General features: G+C 51.4%; 1 protein-coding gene across 10 annotated transcripts in view; it reads left to right on the top strand.

The window, feature by feature from the left end:
• TRPM4 (transient receptor potential cation channel subfamily M member 4) overlaps positions 1-23,055 on the top strand; it is a 54,848-nt gene continuing 31,793 nt past the window's right edge. For 2 of the 10 annotated variants that reach the window (XM_055240343.2, XM_055240340.2), the window contains exons 1-9: positions 1-121; positions 423-490; positions 8,347-8,521; positions 9,160-9,340; positions 9,505-9,668; positions 10,169-10,352; positions 14,608-14,669; positions 14,829-15,020; positions 15,260-15,359. In XM_055240343.2, coding sequence (XP_055096318.1) covers positions 98-121; positions 423-490; positions 8,347-8,521; positions 9,160-9,340; positions 9,505-9,668; positions 10,169-10,352; positions 14,608-14,669; positions 14,829-15,020; positions 15,260-15,359 — 1,150 coding nt within the window. In that variant the 5' untranslated portion in view covers positions 1-97. Of the gene's footprint in view, positions 122-422; positions 491-7,851; positions 9,351-9,504; positions 9,669-10,168; positions 10,353-14,607; positions 14,670-14,828; positions 15,021-15,259; positions 15,360-23,055 lie in introns of those variants that run through there. The other 8 variants (XR_010115257.1, XM_063615695.1, XM_055240342.2 and 5 more) reach the window with 7 other exon arrangements.

Raw genomic sequence — 23,055 nt, 5'->3', positions numbered from 1 at the left:
TGGAGGATCCGGTTTGCTCTGGGCGGGTCTGGAAGCAGAGCCGGCGGAGGGAGCGCCGGGGCTCTGGACTGCGGGAGGTTGCGGCGGCCGCGGCAGCATGGTGGCGCCGGAGAAGGAGCAGGTGAGCGCCGGACCCGGGTCTGCGGAAGCGCGGAGCTGGGGACCTCGCCTCCAGGCTCCCAGAGAGGAGGGCACTGGACACCCAGATTCCTGGGTCAGACGGAGGAGGGGGATGGGAGGGTTCGGGTTCCGGGGTCCCGGGCATGGGGGTCGAGACTCCTGAGTCTGGAGCGGGAGGGCGCTGGGGGCCCGGACTCCTCTGTCCGTGGGGAGCGCACGGGGTGGGTGGCTCTGTGTCCCATAGGACAGAACTGGGTGCCCCCTCACCCCACTTCCACCCCTACACTTGTTCCTGTCCCCAGAGCTGGATCCCCAAGATCTTCAAGAAGAAGACCTGCACGACGTTCATAGTTGACTGCACAGATCCGGGGTGAGGAGTTCGCCCCTGGACTGACCCCAGAGGGTCCGCAGCCCGCTGACCCCGCCCGCGGATGGCCACGCCCCAGCCATGCTCCTTCCCCATTCCCGGACTCGGGGACCTTCCCAAGGGCGTTCCCTGCCGGCGCTCTCCCTCTAGGACCATTTGGGTCTGTGTAGACACCCCTCACTCCGCATTCGCCTTTCTCCCGCTCAGGGTCAGTGTAGACGCTCCAGGGCTCGGTTCTGCTTCTTTCCTCCCCAATGTCTCTTCTATGTGCTTCTGTCTCTTCGTGTCACTTTCTGTGTCTCTGTCCTTCCCTTTTGGGTATTTCTGTTTCATTCATTAATTTATTCGTTCATTCATTCATCCATCCATGCAAGAAACCCTCACTCAGCGCTCGGCCCTGCCAGGGTTCAAATTTCCCTTGGGACACGTGCTGTGTGGCTTCGGGCAAATCATTTCACCTCTCTGGGTCCCGTTTCTCATCTGGGCATCAAAAGAGGCTTGATCTCCTGGGATTATTATGAGAATTAAACAAGTTAATGCTTGTGATATTCCTGGCACGGCGCCCAGCACAGAACGCTGGGAAATATCTGCAGCTCCCACTGGGAGGTGGCAATTATTACCGCGGGCGGGCCCTGTCTTGGTGGCCAGGGACACCAATTGAGCTAGATACGGTGCGTGCGTCCGCGAGGAACTCCTGCCCTTCAGTGATGGCCTCTCAAGGGGATCCAGGCTTTCTAGTTTTTTTTTTTTTTTTTTTTGAGACGGTGTCTCGCTCTGTCCCCCAGGCTGGAGTGTAGTGGCGCATCTTGGCTCACTGCAAGCTCCATCTCCCAGGTTCACGCCATTCTCCTGCCTCAGACTCCCGAGTAGCTGGGACTACAGGCGCCCACCACCATGCCCGGCTAATTTTTTGTATTTTAGTAGAGAAGAGGTTTCACTGTGTTAGCCAGCATGATCTCAATCTCCTGACTTTGTGATCCGCCTGCCTCAGCCTCTCAAAGTGCTGGGATTACAGGCGTGAGCCATCACACTCGGCTAATTTTTTGTATTTTTTTTAGTAGAGATGGAGTTGCACCGTGTTAGCCAGATGGTCTCGATCTCCTGACCTCGTGATCCACCCACCTAGGCCTCCCAAAGCGCTGCGATTACAGGTGTGAGCCACCGCGCCCGGCCCAGGCTTTCTAGTTTTTTGTTTTTTTGTTTTTTTTTGAGACAGAGTCTGGCTCTGTCACCCAGGCTGGAGTGCAGTGTCACGATCTCGGCTCACTGCAAGCTCCGCCTCCCGGGTTCACACCATTCTCCTGCCTCAGCCTCTCCGAGTAGCTGGGACTACAGGCATCCGCCACCACTCCCAGTTAATTTTTTGTATTTTTTAGTAGAGACGGGGTTTCACCGTGGTCTCGATCTCCTGACCTCCTGATCCACCCGCCTCGGCCTCCCAAAGTGCTGGGATTACAAGCGTGAGCCACCGCGCCCGGCCTCTAGTTGTTTTTCAAGACAGTTTTTGGGGTGCGGGAAGTATCCACATTCCTACTTCAGTGTGTATTTTGTTATGACTATATATTAGTGCAGCATGGCTTGTAAATGATGGATAAACAGATATGTGCTTGTTGGATGTGAGTGCTCAAAACCTTTTTACTGATAGGTCAGCGTGGTCAAGACAATTTAGGCAACTCTGGTCTGGCCTGCGGAAGAAGAAACGCAGAGGATAATTATAGTAAGGCAAGGGGTTGCGGCTCCCAGGGACAAGCCACTGAGCTCTGTGGGAGCTGGGAAGAGGTGTCTGCTTAAGACTGGGAGGGGACACAGAGTGTCACTAATGGTTTCTGGAGGAGGAAGAGTGGCTAGTGAGGTGACATTTGAAAGTGGGCTGGAGAGAGGCCTATGGAAAGCGATTTGGGGCCGGGCGTGGTGGCTCACGCCTGTCATCCCAACAATTTGGGAGGCCGAGGCTGGTGGATCACCTGAGGTCAGGAGTTCGAGACCAGCTTGGCTAACATGGTGCAACCCCGTCTCTACTAAAAATACAAAAATTAACTGGGTGTGTTGGCACATGCCTGTAATCCCAGCTACTCAGGAGGCAGGAGAATCGCTTAAACCTGGGAGATGGAGGCCACTGTGAGCCAAGCCGAGATCACGTCACTGCACTCCAGCCTGGGTGACAGAGCAAGACTCCATCTCAAAAAAAAAAAAAAAAAAAAAAGGAAAGAAAGAAAGAAAGTGATTTGAACAGCATGTGCAAAGTCCTTGCTAAGGACCATATGGTTTGGCTTGAACATGAATCAAAGTTCAGGGTGCAGGGAGCACTGTCATGAGAGAAGAGGCTGCAGAGGAGGGCAGGGCCAGAGCTTGCAGGGTGTCAGAGGCCACCCTAAGGGGCTGGGACCTTGTCCTGGGGAACTGGGGCATCACTGCAGCAGTGGGGTTGGCTCTGGGTGTGGAAAAAGCTTCTGGGGCTGGGAGAGGATGAACAGGAGCTTGGGAGGAGGCTGGATAGAGCGTCTGAGCGGGAGGCGTAGTGGCCTGAGCCAGGTGAGGGCTTTTGGGACACAGAGAGGAGGGGATGGGGCAAAGACTCAGGGGGCAGGGAGGCAGAGCTTGGGGATTGATGAGGGTGATGAGGGAGAGAGGGGGTGCCGCCATCGGTGGATGGCTCCCGGACATATGGTCTGCTGACGGGGACACAGTGGGGCTGTCCCTGAGATGGAGAGCTCAGGAGGGCGAGCAGGTTTGGGAAATGTCGCTGAGTGCGATGTGGGACTCTGTGCATATGAGCGGCCTAGGGGGGCCGAGGGGCATGTGGAGACTGAGATTGGGAAAGGTCTGGACTGATGTCCAGGATCTGAGAGGTCCAAGTTGTAGCTGGTAATTGAAACTGGAAGTAGATAAGACGTCACAGGGAAAACAATGTATAAAGTCAGGGGAGTTGCAAACTGGCAATTCTATAGCCAATCGTGTGTGTGTGTGCACGCGCGTGTGTGTGTGCATGTGTGCGTGTGTGTGCGTGTGTGTGCGTGTGTGTGTGCGTGTGTGTGTGCGTGTGTGTGTGCGTGTGCGTGTATGTGTGTGTTTAGAAGAGCATTTAAAAATATCTGTCTTCTGTCTCTCTCTCTCTTTTTTTTTTGAGACAGGGTCTTGCTCTGTTGTCCAGGCTGGAGTGGCACGATCATGGTTCACTGCAGCCTTCACCTGCTGGGCTCAAGCGATCCTCCCACATGAGCCTCCGGAGTAGCTGGGACCACAGGCATGCACCACCATGCCTGGCTAATTTTAAAATGTTTTGTAGAAACCGGGTCGCCCTTTGATACTAGACCAGGCTGGTATCCAACTCCTGGACTCAAGTGATCCTCCCACCTCACTCTGCCTGCCAAAGTGCTGGAATTACAGGCGAGAGCCACCATACCTGGCCACCTCTTTTTTTTTTTTTTTTTTTTTTTTTTTAGATGGGGTCTCGCTCTATCGCCCAGGCTGGAGTGCAGTGGTGCAATCTCGGCTCACTTCAACCTCTGCCTCCTGGGTTCAAGCAATTCTCCTGCCTCAGCCTCCCGAGTAGCTGGGATTACAGGCGCCTGCCACCACCCCTGGCTAATTTTTGTAGTTTTAGTAGAGACAAGGTTTCACCATGTTGGCCAGGCTGATCTCGAACTCCTGACCTCAAGTGATCCGCCCACCTGGGCCTCCCAATGTGCTGGGATTACAGGCGTGAGCCACCGCGCCTGGCTCTGGCTACTTCTTTCTGTTGAGTTACTTGCCTGGCCTCTGCACACATTGAGTTTGAGAATCATGTAGGGAAGGCTTGCACTGGGAATACCTACACTCAAGGGAGGTGAAAAGCAAGAGAAAGCCACAAACAAGGCAGGCACGAAGCAGCTGGGGCAGGGAGGAAGGCCAGAGGGGCAGGCATATCCAGCCAAGGAGAGGTTTTCCAGAATGAGAGGCTTTCAGCTGTGGCCAGGGCCACTTGTGATACAGTCAGATGAAACCTGAATAAGGGCCATTGTATATGGAGCCAGGCAGGTAATTGATGATTTTTATCAAGAACAATTTCAGGCCAGGCACAGTGGCTCACGGCTGTAATCCCAGCACTGTGAGAGGCCAAGGTGGGCTGATCACTTGAGGTCAGGAGTTCGAGACCAGCCTGGCCAGTGCGGTAAAACCCCATCTGTACAAAAAATACAAAAACTAGCCAGGTACTGTGGCACATGCCTGTAATCCCAGCTACTCAGGAGGCTGAGGCATGAGAATTGCTTGAGCCCAGGTGGCAGAGGTTGCAGTGAACCCAGATTGTACCACTGCATTCTAGCCTGGGAGACAGAGTGAGACTCCATCTCAAAAAAAAAAAAAAAAAAAAGAACAATTTATTTCAGTTTGTGTGGCTCCACCAAGGAAATAGGGCAGGAGGCAAGCTGTGCAGAAGGAATAGCTCCTAGCACTGAACGTCAGAATTTTCCATGATTTTGGAAACGTTCTATATCCACATCCAATACGGCAGTCCTGGCCACAGGCGGCTACTGGGCACTTGGAATATGGCCATTGTACCTGAGGAACTGATTTTTTTTTTTTTTTTTTTGACGGAGTCTCACTCTGTTGCCCAGGCTGGAGTGCAGTGGCGCGATCTTGGCTCACCGTAACCTCCGCCTCCTGGGTTCATGCCATTCTCCTGCCTCAGCCTCCCGAGTAGCTGGGACTATAGGCACCCACCACCACACCGAGCTGATTTTTGTATTTTTAGTAGAAACAGGGTTTCACCATGTTGGCCAGGCTGGTCTCAAACTCCTGACCTCAGGTGATCTGCCCGCCTTGGCCTCCCAAAGTGCTGGGATTACAGGCATGAGCCACTGCACCTGGCCTGAATTTTTTATTTGATTTAATTTTAACTTATTAGAACAGAAAGAGCTCCATGGCTACAAAGAACCCCATGCAGCTATCACATTGGATAGTACAGGCTCCAGACTATTCCTTGAAGACCTTTTATTTTATTATTATTATTATTATTTTTTTTTTTTTTTGAGGCAGAGTCTCACTCTGTTGCCCAGGCTGGAGTGCAGTGGCACAATCTCTGCTCATCACAACCTCTGCCTCCCAGGTTCAAGCGATTCTCCTGCCTCAGCCTCCTGAGTAGCTGGGACTACAGGCGCGTACCACCATGCCCGGCTAATTTTTGTATTTTTAGTAGAGATGAGGTTTCACTATGTTGACCAGGCTGGTCTCGAAATCCTGACCTCGTGATCTGCCTGCCTTGGCCTCCCAAAGTGCTGGGATTACAGGCGCGAGCCACTACGCCCGGCCTTCTTTCTTATTTTTAGTGACATGGTGCGTGTGTGTGCTCTGTTGCCCAGCCTGGACTGCAGTGGTGTGATCATGGCTTATTACAGCCTTGAACTCCTGAGCTTAAGTGATCCTCCTGCTACAGCCTCCTGAGTAGCTGGAACCATAGGCGTGCGCCACCACAACTGGCTAATTAAAAAATTTTTTTTGTAGGGGTGGGGTCTCGCTCTATTGCCCAGGCTGTTCTCAAACTCCTGGACTCAAGCAATCCTTCTGCCTTGACCTCTCAAAGTGCTGGGATTGTACCCAGCTGTCCTTGAAGTTTTGCTCAGAAGAGCAAACTTCCTGGGAAGTAGCTGCAGGTGTTGGAAGTAGCCGCAGGGGAACTAGGGGATTCAAGGATGGAGCTGAAATGGGTGAACGGACAAAGTCGGTAAACTGAGGCATGCCAGGGCCCTGGAGGTAGACTTAGGAAGGAAGAAGACACTTTATTCTAGTTCTCACTGTGCCAGGACCTGGCCTAAGTGTGTTTGGTTCATCCCATGTGTGGATCAGTTAGCTGTTCTTTTAGTGTCTTACGGCTTTTGCCAAATCCTTGTAGCACCTCTGCTATCCCTTCTGTAAAATTGCTCTTAAATCTGCTCACTAGGTTTGTGTAAATACGGGTCTCTGATATCTGAACTCCTTCTGGAATCTGGAACAAAAGAATTTAGATACACTTTTCTCCTTCTTTCTTCGTTTTTCTTTCTTTTCTTTTCCCTTCCCTTCCCTCCCTCCCTCCCTCCCTCCCTTCCTTCCTTCATTCCTTTCTTTCTTTTCTCTCTTTCTCTTTCTCTCTCTCTTTTCCTCCCTCCCTCCCTCCCTTCCTTCCTCTCTGTGTCCCTCCCTCCCTCCCTCCCTCCCTCCCTTCCTTCCTTCCTCTCTGTGTCTCTCCCTCCCTCCCTCCTTTCTTTCCGTAGATTTTTTTTTTTTTTTTTTGAGATGGAGTTTCGCTCTTGTCGCTCAGGCTGGATTGCAATGGTGTGATGGCTCACTGCAACTTCCGCCTCCTGGGTTCAACCGATTCTCCTGCCTCAGCCTTCTGAGTAGCTGGGATTACAGGCACCCGCCACCATGCCCAGCTAATTTTTGTATTTTTTTTTTCTTTTTAGTAGAGACGGTGTTTCACCATGTTGGCCAGTCTGGTCTCGAACTCTTGACCTCAGGTGATCCACCCGCCTCAGCCTCCCAAAGTGCTAGGATTACAGGCATGAGCCACTGCGCCCGGCCTCTTTCTTGCTTGATTACTTGCTTTTCTTTCCTTCTTTTCTTTTTTTTTGAACAAGGTCTCACTCTGTTGCCCAGGTTGGAGTGCAGTGGCGTGGTCACAGCTCTCTGCATCACTGCAGCCTTCATCTCCCAGGCTGAAGTGATCCTCCTGCCTCAGCCTCCTAAGCACATGCTGCCACACCTGGCTAACTTTTTTTTATTATTTTTTAAGAGACAGGTTCTGACTATATTGCACAGCTGGTCTCGAACTCCTGGGTTCAGGTGATCCTCTGGCCCCAGCCTCCCAAAGTGCTAGGATTACAGGCATGAGCCATTGCACCCGACCCTACATTTTCAAATGAATTTCTTATTTTCCAAACCCCTGTTACTTACTCAGGTGCCAGTCACCTTTAGATAGCAAGAGAGACTCGTGCATTTTTTAGGTGGTGGAAAGTTTTATATGTGGAAACTTTCCAAATGGAAACCTGTTCCATTTGGCACAGAGAGGAAGAAATAAGCCACACAGAAGCCAAATACAATGAAAAGCAAACAAACGTGTTTCCCTACTCGCTAGATGGCTGTTGTCAGCTCCATTTTTTGAGCCCGAGGCCTGCTTTTCTCGTTCAAAAGAGTAGCAAAGGGTTAGGCATTCAAAAACATTCTAGCACCCGGCTGAGCCTCTCTCCTTGACAGTCGTCAGGAGAACTGAAAAAGGAATGACTTTCTCACTGTGTTATTCAAGGTTATTTTAAGCGCCGTGTGAAGTTCGTGTCGCGTTGCCTCTGGCTGGGACTGGTATGCGAGCCTCATTTCAGGAAACACTGCGTTCTTTCCCTGGCTCCTCAGAGCTCCGTGGAGTAGGCTGCGCTATTATTGTCTTTTCATTAGAGGAGGAAATTTAGGCTCAGAGAGGTGAAGCCGCTCGCCCAAAGTCACACAGCTGCGTCAGCCCCTAGCACGTGGGCTCTCCCTGAGTTACCCTCTGGATGTTCTTTCTCGTGGTGAACATCATGTGTTTGAATGGGGGCACAGCAAGGATACCCCCAGTGGCCCTCTGCCTTTCCACTTGAGGCTCCGCAGATGACAGTGACCTGCTTCTTCCTGCTCAGGCTTTCTGGACTCACTGACTTCCTTCCCGTGGGGAAGGGGCACTGTCCTCAGCTCCGGTCTCTCCCTGAGGCGGTCAGGGCCAGGGCCAGGGGCAGCGTGGACTCTGACTGCCTCTGCGGGTGCGGACTCAGTGTCGACAGCCCCCTCTACAGGAGCATGAACACGCCGACAGGATGCTGGGGTGGGGGGTGGGGGGGCAGCCCTGGGTTCACGCTCCGCCCTCGCACCCCTAGAGGGACCTTGTGCCAGTGTGGGCGCCCCCGGACCGCCCACCCCGCAGTGGCCATGGAGGATGCCTTCGGGGCAGCCGTGGTGACCGTGTGGGACAGCGATGCACACACCACGGAGAAGCCCACCGATGCCTACGGAGAGCTGGACTTCATGGGGGCCGGCCGCAAGCACAGCAATGTGAGGCAGGCCTGTGTGGGCAGGGCCCGGGCACCAGGGGGCTGCATGCTCGGGGCTCCAGAGTGGAGCCGGGACGCCCGCGCTGAACGCTGGCCCCCTCCGCCCATCCTTGTCTTGGCTCTCTGTGTCCCCTCCACCCCACCTATCTTCTCTCTGAGGAGGTCCCGTTCTCTCTGCGTCTCTTTGTCTCTGTCTCCATGTCCCCCTCTCTCTGGGTCTCTGTCCCCATCTCTCTGGGTCTCTGTCCCCATCTCTCTGGGTCTCTGTCTCTGTCTCTCTCTGGGTCTCTGTCCCCCTATGTCTCTGGGTCTCTGTCCCCATCTCTCTGGGTCTCTGTCCCTGCCTCTCTGGGCTTCTGTCCCCGTTTCTCCGGGTCTCTGTTCCCGTCTCTCTGGGTCTCTGTCTCCCTCTCTCTGGGTCTCTGTCCCCCTCTCTCTGGGTCTCTGTCCCTCTCTCTCTGAGTCTCTGTCCCCCTCTCTCTGGGTCTCTGTCCCCCTCTCTCTGGGTCTGTTTCCCCCTCTCTCTGGGCCTCTGGCCCCATCTCTCTGGGCCTCTGTCCCCATCTCTCTGGGCCTCTGTCCCCATCTCTCTGGGTCTCTGTCCCCGTCCCTGTGTCCCCCGCTCCCATGTGTCCACAGTTCCTCCGGCTCTCTGACCGAACGGATCCAGCTACAGTTTATAGTCTGGTCACACGCACATGGGGCTTCCGTGCCCCGAACCTGGTGGTGTCAGTGCTGGGGGGATCAGGGGGCCCCGTCCTCCAGACCTGGCTGCAGGACCTGCTGCGTCGTGGGCTGGTGCGGGCTGCCCAGAGCACAGGTGACCGATGGTGGGTAGGGGCTGTCTCCTGGGCCTCGGCCTGCCTGCCATCTCCCCCACGACTCTGGGTGGCCTCCCCCGCTGCCCAGTCTCTGTGTGTGTGTCTCTGTCTTACTCTTGGTTTCTCTCCCTCTGCCTCTGCGTGTTCCTCGGCGTCTGTGTAGGAGCCTGGATTGTCACTGGGGGTCTGCACACGGGCATCGGCCGGCATGTTGGTGTGGCTGTGCGGGACCATCAGACGGCCAGCACTGGGGGCACCAAGGTGGTGGCCATGGGTGTGGCCCCCTGGGGTGTGGTCCGGAATAGAGACACCCTCATCAACCCCAAGGTATGACCCAGGGACTTGGAATAGGGGGCTGGAGGCCTGGACTCCTGAAGCCTGAGGAAGGAGAGGCTGGGGGCCTGGACTCCTGGGTCTGAGGAAGGAGGGGCTGGGGGCCAGGACTCCTGGGTCTGAGGAAGGAGGGGCTGGGAGCCCGGACTCCTGGGTCTGAGGGAGGAAGGGCTCGGGGCCCGGACTCCTGGGTCTGAGGAAGGAGGGGCTGGGGGCCAGGACTCCTGGGTCTGAGGGAGGAGGGGCTGGGGGCCAGGACTCCTGGGTCTGAGGGAGGAGGGGCTGGGGGCCCGGACTCCTGGGTCTGAGGGAGGAGGGGCTGGGGGCCAGGACTCCTGGGTCTGAGGAAGGAGGGGCTCGGGGCCCGGACTCCTGGGTCTGAGGAAGGAGGGGCTCGGGGCCCGGACTCCTGGGTCTGAGGGAGGAGGAGGGGCTCGTGTCTGTCCTTCTGGCCCTGATGAGGAGACGCCCTGGTCTGGCCATTTTTCCCCTAGGGCTCGTTCCCTGCAAGGTACCGGTGGCGCGGCGACCTGGAGGACGGGGTCCAGTTTCCCCTGGACTACAACTACTCGGCCTTCTTCCTGGTGGACGACGGCACGCACGGCTGCCTGGGGGGCGAGAACCGCTTCCGCTTGCGCCTGGAGTCCTACATCTCACAGCAGAAGACGGGCGTGGGAGGTGAGTGGCCTCCTGAACCCACGACTCACAACCCACAACCCCAGCGCTCAGGATCCCAGTAGTCTGGTCTGGTCGAAATTTGGGGAATTACCTATGGTTAAGTGTCTTTCCCCATCATTATTCATGGTTTTAAAAACCTCTGTCCGAGAGTGAGGTAGCTCACATCAGTAATCCCAACACTTTGGGAGGCCGAGGCGGGAGGATTGCTTGAGGCCAGGAATTCAAGACCAGCCTGGGTAATAGAGCAAGACCTTGTCTCTACCAAAAATAATAATAATAATAATAAAGAATAAAAAATAAAAAAAATTAGCCAGGTGTGGTGTCGTGTGCCTGTAATCCCAGCTACTTGGGAGGCTAAGGCAAGAGAACTGCTTGAACCCAGGAGGTGGAGGTTGCAGTGAGCCGAGATCAAGCCACTGCACTCCAGCCTGGGTGACAGAGCGAGACTTCCTCTTAAAAAAAAAAAAAATTCCCCAATCTAATCTTTCATGGGATTACAGTTTAAAAAATAAATAAAAATTTCCCAGTTGATGGATATCTAAGGTTTACTAATGTTTGACACTACAAATGATGCTGAATAAAATGTCTTTTTTTTTTTTTTTTTTTTTAAGGTAGGGTCTCACTCTGTCACCCAGGCTGGAGTGCAGTGGCTTGATCTCGGCTCACTGCAACCTCCACCTCCTGGGCTAAAGGGATCCTTCCACCTCAGCCTCCTGAGTAGCTAGAACCACAGGTGCACATCACCACACCACGCCCAGCTAATTTTTTGTAATTTTGGTAGAAGCAGGGTTTTGCCGTGTTGCCCAGGCTGATCTCAAACTCCTGGGCTCAAGCGATCCACCTACCTTGGCCTCCCAAAGTGCTGGAATTACAGGCGTAAGCCATCGCGCCCAGCAACAAAATGTAAAAAGTGACTTTTATATGGTGTCTATTGCTATAAAAAGTCCTATCGTTTTTATGGGGTTAGATATAGCTTTTGTCTCTTTTATAACCCCTTGGCTGCCTGTCTTAGAAAGGCTCATCCCACTCCAAGACAAATATTCTCCTAAGTCATCTTTTAATATCTCATAGTTTTATATTTAAACCTTTAATCCATCTGGAAATGATTTTTACATATTTTGAGGCCGGGAGTCTATATTTCTGTTCATCCAAATGAGAAACTATGTTTTCTTTATGACCATTTAATAAATAAACCATCGTTTCCTAGCTGAGTAGAAATTCTTGTGGTTGTGTATTCAGATCCTTTATCTATTGAAATCTGTTTTTTTTTTTTTTTTTTTTTTTTTGTATTTCTCTACTTTTATATTCCTGGGGCCAAACTATGCTTTGATTACAGCAGTTTAAAGATGTTTTAAGGCCAAGTGCGGTGGCTCACGCCTGTAATCCAGCACTTTGGGAGGCCCAGGCGGGTGGATCACTTGAACTCAGGAATTCAAGACCAGCCTGGCAACATAGTGAAGCCCCATCTCTACAAAAAAATTTAAAAAAAAATTGCCAGGCATAGTGGCACACACCTGTGGTCCCAGCTATTGGGGAGGCTGAGGTGGGAGGATCACTTGAGCTCAGGAAGTGGAGGCTGCAGTGAGCCGAGATGGTATCACTGCACTCCAGCCTGGGTGACAGAATGAGACCCTGTCTCAAACATAAAAATAAATAAGTAAATAAATAAATAAATAAAGATGTTTTAATATATGTTAGTGAAAGCTCCTTCTCACCGTCCTTTCTAAAAAATTTCTTGGCTCTTCTCTGACACTTATTTTTCCATATGAAGTTTAAAATTATTCTATTCTATTCAAAATAGGGTAAATACCTCCAAACTTCCTCTCAACCCCCCTCTTTCTCCAGGCTGTATTGAATTTATGTGTTAATTTGTGACAAGTTGACTTACTGTTAGTTTTTCCATTTATTAGACCTGTCCTTAAATAAGATTTGTAAGATTCCTCATAAATATCCTGTACCTTTCTGGATGAATTAATTCCCAGGTATCTCGTAATTTTCTTTCTTTCTTTTTTTCTTTTCTTTTCTTTTTTTTTGAGACAGGGTCTCTATTGCCCAAGCTGGAGTGCCGTGGTGCAATCACAGCTCACTGCAACCTCTGCCTCCTGGGCCCAAGTGATTCTCCCTCCTCAGCCTCCTGAGTATCTGGGACCATAGGCATGTGGCACAATGCCCGGCTAACTTTTTTTTTTTTTTTGAGATGGAGTCTTGCTCTGTCACCAGGCTGGAGCGCAGCGGCGCGATCTTGGCTCGCTGCAACCTCCGTCTCCCTGGTTCAAGTGATTCTCCTGCCTCAGACTCCTGAGTAGCTGGGATTACAGGCACATGCCATCACACCCGGCTAATTTTTGTATTTTTAGTAGATGGGGTTTCGCCGTGTTAGCCAGGATGGTCTTGATCTCCTGACCTTGTGATCTGCCCGCTTCGGCTTCCCAAAGTGCTGGGATTACAGGTGTGAGCCACCGTGCCCAGCCTAATGTTTGTATTTTTAGTAGAGGTGAGGTTTCACCTTATTGGCTAGGCTGTTTTTGAACTTCTGACCTCAAGTGATTCGCCCGCCTCAGCCTCCCAAAGTGCTAGGATTATAGATGTGAGCCACTGCACCTGGCTGTGGCTAATTTTTAAAGTTTCTGGTAGAGACAGGGTTTTGCCATGCCGCCCAGGTGGCCTCAAACTCCTAGCCTTAAGTGGTCCACCTGCCTCAGCCTCCCAAAGTGCTGGGATTACGGGCGTGAGCCACCGCGCCCAGCCAGCCAATATCTTATAATTTTATCAAAACATGAACAAGATACATTACTAGGTTTGAGAAAAGTTTTTGATTTTTGTATATTTTTCTTGTATCAATCATCTTACCAAATTCTCTTATTGATCTTTATTTTTATTTTTGGTGGAGTTTTCCAATTTTCTGGGGATACAAGTCATGTTTTCTTCAAATAGATACTTGTGTCCCTTCCAGCTTTACAAAAAAAAAAAACAAAAAAAATCAATTTTCACTTCAGTGATTTCATTTTTTTGCATTGTTAAGTTCGCTCAAAACTCCAGGATGAATACAGTGTTAGTGTTAATGTGGTCTAGTTTCTAATTTATTTGTTTATTTTTTTGAGACGGAGTCCCGCGCCGTGCCCAGGCTGGAGTGCAGCGGCGTGATCTCAGCTCACTGCAACTTCTGCCTCCTAGGTTCAAGCGTTTCCCCTGCCTCAGCCTCCCGAGTAGCTGGGACTATAGGCACGAGCCACCACTCCCAGCTAATTTTTGTATTTTTGGTAGAGACGGGGTTTCACCATATTGGCCAGGCTGGTCTTGAACTCTTGACCTCAGGTGATCCACCCGCCTCGGCCTCCCGAAGTGCTGGGATTACAGGCATGAGCCACCACACCTGGCCTAGTTTCTAATTTTAATGGGAATAGAGTTAATATAGTGCTATCTTTATGGTGCAATTGGATTTTGGTAAATATCTATATTGTGGTTAGATAGCCCTTTCTATTCCCATTTCCTTTACTTTCTATTTGAACTTTCACTCCCTGTGGCTCCTGGATGGTTAATCAGTGACACGATTGACTCATACAAGAAACACCTGCCTCATTCAGGGACTCAGGAGTTCAGGTCCTCAGCCCTCTCCTCCCCGGGGAAGTTAAGCATTACTATCTTCAAAATCTAGCTCCCTCCTGAAGTGTTCAAAGACATGACAATTCTGGCCGGGCACGCTGGCTCATAGCTGTAATCCCAGCACTTTGGGAGGCCAAGGTGGGAGGATCCCTTGAGTCCAGGAGTTGGAGACCAGCCTGGGCAAGATGGCAAGACCCCCATCTCTACCAAAAATTAAAAAGTTAGCTGGGCATGGTGGTGTGTGCCTGTGGTCCCAGCTACTTAGAAGGCTAAAGTAGGAGGATCAAGATTGTAGTGAGGTGTGATCATGCCCCTGCACTCCAGCCTGGGCGATAGAGTGACACCCTGTTTCAAAAATTAGGCTGGTGCGGTGGCTCATGCCTGTAATCCCAGCACTTTGGGAGGCCAAGTTGGGAGGATTGCTTGAGGCCAGGAGTTCGAGACCACCCTGGGCAACATAGCAAGACCCCCCCCATTTCTAAAATAAACACATAATTAAGTAAAAAAAGAAATGACGACTCCAATGAGCCTCAAACAGAAGATTAGGACAAGGCTGATGTTTGCCCCAGGGACTCCTGGGAAATACGGTTTTCTCCTATCTCCAGCAAAGGCTGATGGGAGGTAATCAAGCTCCGTTCTCTTCTTGCCTCAGGGACTGGAATTGACATCCCTGTCCTGCTCCTCCTGATTGATGGTGATGAGAAGATGTTGACGGTATAGGGGCCTGGATGCCTGGGTCTAAGGGGGAAGGAGGGTTGGGGGCCAGGACTCCTGGATCCTGAGTCTTAGGAAGAGTCTGGGGGTCTGACTCAGGGTAGGGTGAATATCCTGCCTTCTCTGACGTGACGAATAGAGAATGCCTTTATCCTGTAGCGAATAGAGAACGCCACCCAGGCTCAGCTCCCCTGTCTCCTCGTGGCTGGCTCCGGGGGAGCTGCGGACTGCCTGGCAGAGACCCTGGAAGACACTCTGGCCCCAGGGAGTGGGGGAGCCAGGCAAGGCGAAGCCCGAGATCGAATCAGGCGTTTCTTTCCCAAAGGTGACCTTGAGGTCCTGCAGGCCCAGGTATGACACTGGGGGCCCAACTCTGGATCCTGAGATGGGAGGGAACTGGGGACTTGGGCTCCTGGGTCTGAGGGAGGAGGGGCTGGGGGCCTGGACTTCCAGGTTCCAGGAGTAGAGGGTGCTGGGCATATAGACTATTAGGTCCTGGGGGGGAATGGTCTCCTCCATCCCTCTGGACAGGGCCCAACAGGAGCTGGGGCTGGAGCCAGGCTAGGGATGCAGAACCGGCTATTCCACAGGTGGAGAGGATTATGACCCGGAAGGAGCTCCTGACAGTCTATTCTTCTGAGGATGGGTCTGAGGAATTCGAGACCATAGTTTTGAAGGCTCTTGTGAAGGGTAAAAGTTGTACCCTCCAGTCCTCCCCCTCTCTCAGTTCAACCTTGGACACCTTTCCTGGCCTGGGCACTTCATCCACTCTCTCTAATCCAAGGCCCACGCCCTGTTTACCCCTCTTAATATTTTTCCCCTTTGGGGCTTTGCATGGTGCTATTTCGGCAGTTTTCCCAGATGCTTTCATTATGTTCCAGCATCTGCTTTCCTCTGTTGGATCCATCCATCCATTCTTTCATCTTTCCATCCATCTATGTGTACAGATCGATCTTTCCATCTCTTTACCTACCATCCTTCCAATCATCCCTCATTCTTTCATCTGTCTATCCTTTCACCTGTCCATCCACACATCCCCTGACAATTCCATCCACTCATTCCTCCATCCATCCATCTCCTCACCTGTCCATCCACACATCCACTGAAAATTCCATCCACTCATTCTTCCATCCATCCATCTTCTTACCTGTCCATCCACACATCCACTGACAATTTCATCCGCTCATTCCTCCATCCACCCATCTTTCATCCATTTACCCATCTACCCATCCATATTTTCATTCATCCATCCATCTGTTCTTCCATCTATCCATCCACCTACCCATTCTTCCTTCCCTACGTGCTTCCAATATGTATGAAGCACTCTGGCTAGACATGAACCAAAGCACTGTCTCCCAGTGAGGAAGTCCAGATATTTCACTAGAAATGGCAGCTTGGAGGACGGGATGATGAAAACCAAGGCGGGGGAGCATAATGCCCGCCTGGAAGAGGCTGGGGCGGGTCTTATTTATTTATTTATTGAGACAGAGTCTTGCCCTGTAGGCCAAACTGGAGTACAGTGGTGTGATCACGGCTCACTGCAGCCTCAACCTCCCAGGCTCAAGTGATCCTCCCACCCCAGCCTTCCAAGTAGCTGGGAACACACCCGCCCACCACTACACCTGGTAAATTAAAAAAAATTTTTTTTTTTTTTTTTGTACAGACGAGGTCTTGCTCTGTTGCCCATGCTGGTCGTGAACTCCTGGCCTCAACTGATCCTCCTGCCTCAGTTTCCCAAAGTGCTGGGATTACAGGCATGAGCCACCATGCCAGCCTCCTTTGTTTAGTCAACAAATACAATCCTAGGCTGCAGAGACTAAAGCCAGCCCATTACCTGTTCTCAAAGACCCCAGATCCCACTAGGGTTGTTTGGATACAAAGTAAAATTTAAGACGGAAGCACGGGGAAGAATCACTGTCATTAGAAGGAAAATTTCAAGGAAAAGTTTTGTGTGTGTGTGTGTGTGTGTGTGTGTGTGTGTATGTTTGAGACAGAGTCTCGCTCTGTCACCCAGGCTGGAGTGCAGTGGTGCGATCTTGGCTCACTGCAACCTCCGCCTCCCAGGTTCAAGCGATTCTCCTGCCTTACCCTCCTGAGTAGCTGGGATTACAGGCGCCCACCACCACACCCAGCTGATTTTTGTATTTTTAGTAGAGACGGGGTTTCACCATGTTGGTTAGGCTGGCCTCGAACTCCTGACCTCACGATCCACCCACCTCGGCCTCCCAAAGTGCTGGGATTACAGGCATGAGCCACTGCACCTGGCCAGAGAAGTTGGCATTTAAACTGGACCTTGGCCAGGCATAGTGGCTCACACGTGTAATTCCAGCACTTTGGGAGGCTGAGGAGGGAAGATCGCTTGAGCCCAGGAGTTTGAGACCAGCCTGGGCAGCATGGTGAAATGCCACCTCTATAAAAAATACAAATAATAAGTTGGGGATGGTGGCGCACACCTGTAATCCCAGCTACTTGGGTGGCTGAGGCAGGACAATCGCTCGAACCCAGGAGGCGGAGATTGTGTCACTGCACTCCAGCCTGGGTGATAGGGCAAGACTGTCTCAAAAAAAAAAAAAACTAAATAAATAAATCAAATAAACTGGACCTTGATAAGTCAGTATAATTTGGATTTAGTAAGCTAAGGAGTGGGATAGATAAGTATTCGGAAAGATTCCCAGGGCTCTGTGGGGATGTGAGTGGGGAGGGTCATTTTTGGTGTCAGAATTTTTTTTTTTTTTTTTGAGATAAGGCCTCACTCTGTTGCTCAGGCTGGAGTGCAGTGGTGTGATCTTGGCCCACTACAGTCTTGACCTCCTGGGCTCAAGATCCTCTCACCTCAGCCCCACAAGTAGCTGGGACCACAGGCATGTGCCATCATGCCTGGCTTTTTTTTTTTTTTTTTTTTTTTGAGACGGAGTTTCACTCTTGTTGCCCAGGCTGGAGTGCAATAGTGCCATCTCAGCTCACTGCAACCTCCGCCTCCCGGGCTCAAGCGATTCTCCTGCCTCAGCCTCCCGAGTAGCTGGGATTACAGGCATGCGCCACCACACCTGGCTAATTTTGTAGTTTTAGTAGAGATGGGGTTTCTCCATATTGGTCAGGCTGGTCTCAAACTCCCGACCTTGGGTGATCCGCCCGCCTCGGCCTCCCAAAGTGCTGGGATTACAGGCGTGAGCCACTGTGCCCGGCCTTTTTTGTATTTTTAGTAGAGATGGGGTTTCATTATGTTGCCCAGGCTGGTCTCGAACTCCTGGGCTAAAGCTGTCTGCCCAGCTCGGCCTCCCAAAGTGCTGGGATTACAGGTGTGAGCCATTGTGCTTAGCCCAGAAGAATTTTATGGGGGAAACACACACTTAGATAAAAACTCCCCAGATACATGGTGGCAATATATAGAGCATTCTGCCTCAGCTCCCCACTCATGTTTGTGGTGTGGTATGTATTTTGATTATTTTTCTTATTTTAATTATTTCTTTCTTTTTTTTTTTTTTTTTTTTTTTTAAGAGTCTTTGTCTGTCGCCCAGGCTGGAGTGCAATGGCACCATCTCAGCTCACTGCAACCTTCTCCTCCCAGGTTTAAGCGATTCTCCTGCCTCAGCCTCCTGAATAGCTGGGATTACAGGTGCCCACAACCGCACCCGGCTAATTTTTGTATTTTTAGTAGAGACAGGGTTTCACCATGTTGGCCAGGCTGGTTTTGAACTCCTGACCTCAGGTGATCCACCCGCCTCAGCCTCCCAAAGTGCTTGGATTACAGGTGTGAGCCACTGCGCCCGGCCTTAATTCATTTTTATGTATTTTTTGAGACAGTCTCACTCTGTTGCCCAGGCTGGAGTGCAGTGGGACAATCATAGCTCACTGCAGCCTTGACCTCCTGGGCTCAAGTGATTCTCCTGCATCAGCCTCTGAGTAGCCATGTGCCACCACACCTAATTTATTTTTAATTTTCTCCCTATGTTGCCTGGGCTGGTCTTGAACTCTTGGGCTGAAGAGATCCTCCTGCCTTGACCTCCCAAAGTGCTGGGTACAGGCTGTGGTAGGGTAGAAAGAGCAGTTACTTTTGCTTTGGAATCAGACGAAGCTGAATTTAAATACCAGCTTGGGCCGGGTGCAGTGGCTCACGCCTGTAATCCCAACATTTTGGGAGGCTGACGTAGGGTGGATCACTTGAGGTCAGGAGTTGGAGATCAGCCTGGCCAACATGGCAAAACCCTGTCTCTACTAAAAATACAAAAATTAGCTGGGCGTGGTGGCGGGCGCCTGTAATCCCAACTAGTCGGGAGGCTGAGGCAGGAGAATCGCTTGAACCCGGGAGGTGGAGGTTGCCGTGAGCCGAGATCGTGCCACTGCACTCCAGCCTGGGCGACAGAGCGAGACTGTCTCAAAAACAAACAATCAAAAAGAAACAAACCAGCTTGGCCCCTTTCTTGCTGTGTGGTCTTGAGAAAGCAGCTTCCCCTCTCTGAGCCCCAGTTTCTCTCTGTGGAAAGTGGAGATAATATCTTATAGAAGTGTTATAAGCCTCCAAGGCAAGGTATGAGTTGTGCCCGGTCCCTGGTGGGGGCCCAATAAGAGGGATCTCCTCTTAATATGATTCCATTTCCTCTGGGGGCACATCCTTCAGTATAAGGTAACTCTCAGTGGGTAAATCTGATTCACTCTGCGGAAGTTAACTCAGCAGCCTCCTGGGAGAAAATACGGCAGCTCTGTAAGATGTGGTTTGAGGGGGTGGTGTTGTAAGCCCAGCAGGAGTGGAAGTGATTGCTGTCCACTGGGGGAACTGGAGATGGCTGATAGGCGTGGGGATAGCAGAGTTGAATGGATGAAATTTCAGCAAGAAAGAAGGGCAAGGTCATGAATGCGTCTTTTTTTTTTTTTTTTTTTTTTTTTGAGACAGAGTCTTGCTCTGTTGCCCAGGCTGGAGTGCAGTGGCACAATCTCGGCTCACTGCAACCTCTGCCTGCCTCCTGGTTTCAAGCGATTCTCCTGCCTCAGCCTCCCGAGAAGCTGGGACTACAGGCACCTGCCACCACGCCTGGCTAATGTTTGTATTTTTAGTAGAGACGGGGTTTCACCATGTTGGCCAGAATGGTCTCAACCTCCTGACCTCGTGATCTGCCTGCCTCGGCCTCCCAAAGTGCTGGGATTACAGGTGTGAGCCACCACCCCCGGCCCATGAATGCTTCTTAAGAGTCTAGCGTAGGCAGGTCCAGTGCTGGGCAGTTGGTGTACTCTTTTGCCCTTCATCTCCCTTCCGTGCCTGCAAGGATTATCATCCCATTTTGCAGATGAAGAGACTGAGGCTCAGAGAGAGGAAAAATGGCTTGCCCAAGGTCATCCAGCTAGTAGCAGGGGTCAGGCTTTTCATGTGAGTCTGTGTAATTCTCAAGCCCATTGCAAGGGGCATGTTTGGAGAGAGGTCAGAGGCTCGCAGGGTTGGTATGTATCATTGGCATGAAGGGAGTGTTGGAGACAAGGCCAGTGAGGCAGGTAGGACCAAACCACCCAGGACCTCAGATGCCAGGCAGAGGGGCTAAAGGCTGTCCTTGAGAGGCAGCAGAGGACCAGGGTCAGTTATGTGGATAAAAAAGACTCTCTGGCCAAGCGTGAAGGCTCATGCCTATTATCACAGCACTTTGGAAGGCTAAGGAAGGAGTTTTGCTTGAGCCCAGGAGTTTGAGACCAGCCTGGGCAGCGTCGTGAGACCCCATCTCTATAGAAAATTAGCTGGGCATGGTACTGTGTGCCTGTAGTCCCAGCTACTCGGGAGGCTGAGGCAGGAGGATCGCTTGAGCCCAGGAGGTCTCAAAGCTGAAGAGAGCTGTGATGGCGCCACTGCACTCCAGCCTGGGTGACAGAGGAAAACCCTGTCTCAAAAAACAAAAACAAAAACAGACCCTCTGGGAGTGGGTGGGGGCAGGAGAGGAGAGAAGAGGAGAGAAGAGACTGCAGTGATGGTGATTGGGGGGTGCCGAAGCTTGGGCTGTAGCTGGGGCCAGGAGGACAGTAGGGGAGGTTCAGCAGAGAGTCAGGAGGCTGGATGTGGGACAGGAAGCTTGGGGGCTGATGGCCTGTGAGATGGGAGGGGCAGGAAGGGACAAGGACAGTACCTGCGGGTCTGCATTATTGACTGGGTGGACAGAGGGGCTGTTCCTGAGATGAGGACGTAGGGAAGATGGGTTTGAGGGCTAGACGCTGAGTTGAGTATGGAACACGGTAAGTATGAAGGGACAAGGTGGGGCCAGGGTCGGGTGCCCAGGTGACAAATGGTGCCAGATTAAGGCGGAATGTAAAGCAAGATATTATTATTATTATTATTATTATTATTATTATTTTTGAGACGGAGTCTCGCTCTGTTGCCCAGGCTGGAGTGCAGTGGTGTGATCCCAGCTCACTGCAAGCTCCGCCTCCCAGGTTCATGCCATCCTCCTGCCTCAGCCTCCTAAGTAGCTGGGACTACAGGTGCCTGCCACCACGCCTGGCTAACTTTTTGTATATTTAGTAGAGATGGGGTTCTGCTGTGTTAGCCAGGGTGGTCTCGATCTCTTGACCTTGTGATCTGCTCATCTCAGCCTCCCAAAGTGCTGGGATTACAGGCGTGAGCCACTGTGCCTGGCCTATTATTATTTTTGCGACAGAGTTTCACTCTTGTTGCCCAGGCTGGAGTGCAATGGCGTGATCTTGGCTCACTGCAACCTCCACCTCCCGGGTTCAAGCGATTCTCCTGCCTCAGCCTCCCGAGTAGCTGGCACTACAGGCATGAACCACCACACCCAACTAATATTTTATTTTTAGTAGAGGCGAGGTTTCTCCATGTTGGTCAGGCTGGTCTCGAACTCCTGACCTCAGGTGATTCACCCACCTCGGCCTCCCAAAGTGTTGGGATTACAGGCGTGAGTCACCACGCCCAGCCTGTTATGATTATTTGAGATGGAGTCTCCCTCTCTTACCCAGGCTGGAATGCAGTGATGCGATCTCGGCTCACTGCAACCTCCGCCTCCCAGGTTCAAGCCATTCTCCTGCCTCAGCCTCCTGAGTAGCTGGGACTACAGGCACACAGTACCATGCCCAGCTAATTTTTTTGTATTTTAGTAGAGATGGGGTTTCACCATGTTGCCCAGGCTGGTCTCGAACTCCTGAGCTCAGGCGATCCGCCCACCTTGGCCTCCCAAAGTGCTGGGATTACAGGATTATAGGCCGGCCGCGCCCGGCCTATAAAGCAAGATATTATAAATGATTTTGTTTCCTTCTTTTGAAACTGTGGGGAAAGTAGGAGAGCTTCATAGAATCGTAGAAAATCATACGAAAAGCCCGCTCTGAATGGACGTCTGGGTTTTGAAAGAGCACAGAAAGCCATGAGGTCCTAGACATGTTACTGCTTTTCCAGGTCTCTGTTTCCTCAAGTACAGCCTTAGAGGTTCCACCGGCCAAGCCGCAGAGTCGCCACAGCGTGGAACTTCTTCCCACAGTTACTGTAATTGATTACAGTGCCATAAAGGGGGTGCCACTATTTCCCATGTAATAGATGAGGAAACCGAGGCTCCCAAGATTCAATGGCTTGCCTGAAGTCACTCAGTTGGTACTGGTGGACCGGAGACTGGAACCCACGTCTGCCTGGCCCTCAGCCCATTGCTCATCTCCACTACATGAGATTATCTCTTTCTGTGGTACCAGTTTTTGGAGCAACCAGCATGAGATGAATTTGTTTTGGAGATAGCTATGGAGCAAGTGGGGGCAGAAGGAAACCTAACTCCATGTCACGACAGATGCCCTTCAGGACTTTTCATGCCCCTGTTGACTGCACATGTTTGGATCCACTAAATAGCTGGATCAAATTTTTAAGGGTTTCTTGTTTTCTCTTGCCGTTTCGGTGACCTCCAGGGTCTCTCGGAGTCCCTCTCGTGTTCAGATTTTTTCCAATCTCATTTTCTGCTGTTGTCGCCTCTTTCCCCTCACAATATGCCCCAAGTTTCAGAAATCAGAGTGACTCACATTTGTCATCATCTGCTGTGTTTTTTTTTTCTTTTTTTTCGCACCCAGTCCTTTGCTTCTGCTGTGCCTGCTGCTTTGAATGCCCTTTTCCCACCTTAGATGCACACCTCTCAATCCTGGTGGTCTTTCAAAGCGCTACCTCAACACCCATTCTCTGGGAGCTCTCTTGGGCCACTCTATACCTCTGTGACCATATACTCCTCTGGGCCCTAATCATATTATATGCCTATATATGCCTTCTTAGACACCCCTCCACCCTCCCTTCCATTATGGCCTGTCCAGCCTTCTCTTTAATTGCCCATCTATCTCTGATTGTCCAACTGCCCCATCTTGTTTCCTCTCTCCCCATCCGTCCATCTGTCTGTCCATCTATCCATCTATCCACCCTGTACATCCATCT

This window comes from Symphalangus syndactylus, chromosome 13, assembly GCF_028878055.3.
Source record: "Symphalangus syndactylus isolate Jambi chromosome 13, NHGRI_mSymSyn1-v2.1_pri, whole genome shotgun sequence".
NCBI classification, from domain to species: domain Eukaryota; kingdom Metazoa; phylum Chordata; class Mammalia; order Primates; family Hylobatidae; genus Symphalangus; species Symphalangus syndactylus.
Note: the sequence above shows the minus strand (reverse complement) of the source record. Positions and strands in the feature narration are given on the sequence as shown.